The 2040-nt window shown below is 40.8% G+C and overlaps 1 protein-coding gene across 1 annotated transcript; it reads left to right on the forward strand.

Annotated features, from left to right (window-relative positions):
• Positions 1–1195: 1195 nt before the first annotated feature.
• LOC139822293 (uncharacterized) lies at positions 1196–1813 on the forward strand. The gene has a single exon (XM_071793903.1). It carries the CDS (start codon positions 1196–1198, stop codon positions 1811–1813), a length of 618 nt encoding a protein of 205 aa, XP_071650004.1.
• Positions 1814–2040: the final 227 nt, after the last annotated feature.

Consider the following 2040-nt stretch of genomic DNA (forward strand, 5'->3'; position numbering starts at 1 on the left):
TCAAGTGGCATCATTGTTTGGGTTAAATACAGCCAAGGCATCAAACGTGCCAATTGAACAAACTACGACAAACAGGACGAAACAGAGGTTTTACTCAACAACACAAACTATCAACGTCTGATTGGGTGTCTGCTCTACATTTTGGTGTGCACTCGACCGGACATATCAGCGAGCGTGTCAATCCTGGTACAAAAGGTCAGTAGACCAACTCAACGTGACTGGAACGAATTGAAGCGAGTTGTCAAATATCTGGTTGGCAGTTCCAAATTGAAGCTGACATTGGGTAAGGCAGCAAACAAGGAATTTGTTTTCGGCTACGCAGATGCAAATTGGGCTGAAAACAAGGCAGACTGGAAATCAAACAGTGGCTACATATTTCTGGTAAATGGTGGAGTCGTGAGCTGTCGGAAGCAGACATGTGTGGCTCTATCAACAACCGAGGCGGAATTTGTTGCTCTGTCCAGCGCTTGTCAAGAAGCTTTATGGCTACATCGAATTTTAGATGACGTGAAGCATCCAGTTGGCGGAGCAATCACTATATGCGAGGACAACCAGAGCTGCCTCAAACTCATTGAGGAAGAGAAGCTGTCAAACCGCACTAAACATATCGATACTAGGTATCATTTTGTAAAGGACTTCGTCAGCAAAGGGGACGTGCAATGCAAGTACTGTCCAACAGAGGCTATGCTGGCGGATCTACTTACAAAGCCACTACCAGCACATCGGTTCAAGACATTACGAGAAGATTGCGGTCTTGTGTGATTGAGGAGGAGTGTTGGATATAACAATCACACAGGAGTATGGCGCTGGGGTCGCGATCTAGTTACCGGCTGGATTCGGCAACGGCAATTTTGTCACTAAATTATTATAGTTTATGGCCGGGTATATTATTTTGAGAGTCGAGTTTTCTTTTCTAGATAATTTTTACTTATGTTCTGTTCAGTTCTGTCTCTGCCGGCTAACGTGCAAGTCGTTATGTATTCGAATAAACTAAAGTGTGTTAACTAAAGTAAACAGACAATAGATTTTGTAAACCTGTCCCGTTTCAGCACGACTACACAACGCGAAGGACCAAAGACGGCTCGATTTCAACAGCACTAACTTTGTTGGTGCTAACAATGAACTTAATGAAGTTTTTATGTGATTAAATCGCGTAGATAAAGATGATAAATTCGTACAATTTTGCACTCAGAACATGATACATTGGCACTTCATTCCGCCTCGTGCCCCTAATTTTGTAGGTCTCTGGGAAGCTGCGGTAAAAAGCGCTAAACATCACATTAAGAGAATTGTAGGTGATGCTCACCTAACGTTCGAAGAATTGTACACAGTGATCACACAAATTGAAGCGATTATGAATTCTCGACCGTTAATACCTATGTCCAATGATCCTAATGATATGGATGTTTTAACGCCCGGACATTTTCTGATCGGTGAGCCACTCACAGCGGTACCACAATTATCCGTTGTAGAATTGCCTACTAATCGATTAAATCAATATCAACGTTTGCAACAGCTCATACAGCATTTTTGGTCCCGATGGGCTAATAAATATCTTTCGCATTTACAACAACGTTCAAAATGGATGATTGACGTTCCATCAAAAATCAAAATAGGTACTATGGTACTCGTGAAAGAGGACAATACTCCTCCGTTACATTGGAAGTTTGGACGTGTTGTCGAATTGCATCCCGGTGCTGACGGTGTAGTTCGCGTCGTTAGCATAAAAACGGTTACTGGAACATTAAAACGATCACTGGGAAAAATATGTATACGTGCAATGTTTTTATATTTAGATCCGATTCTGACGTGAACATAGTCATTTATTAAGTTTGCGTTCTCTATTTAATAGAAATAAGTCGTTGTTCAGTTTGACTGATAAAGTCTATGCGAGCGATAATACGTAAGTGAACCAATATGTTCTTTGTTTATTATTTCAGCGTATTAACATATTATTTTGTAGCTCAGCATATTATTTCCGCGCATTACTCAAAGCGTTCGTTTCATTTCATTTATTTGATTGATATGATTTGCCTAATC

Source organism: Temnothorax longispinosus, chromosome 11 (genome assembly GCF_030848805.1).
Source record: "Temnothorax longispinosus isolate EJ_2023e chromosome 11, Tlon_JGU_v1, whole genome shotgun sequence".
Taxonomy (NCBI): Eukaryota; Metazoa; Arthropoda; class Insecta; order Hymenoptera; family Formicidae; genus Temnothorax; species Temnothorax longispinosus.

Coding starts and splice junctions, on each gene's coding strand:
- LOC139822293 (XM_071793903.1), top strand. CDS start 1,196: ATGATACATTGGCACTTCATTCCGCCTCGTGCCCCTAATTTTGTAGGT.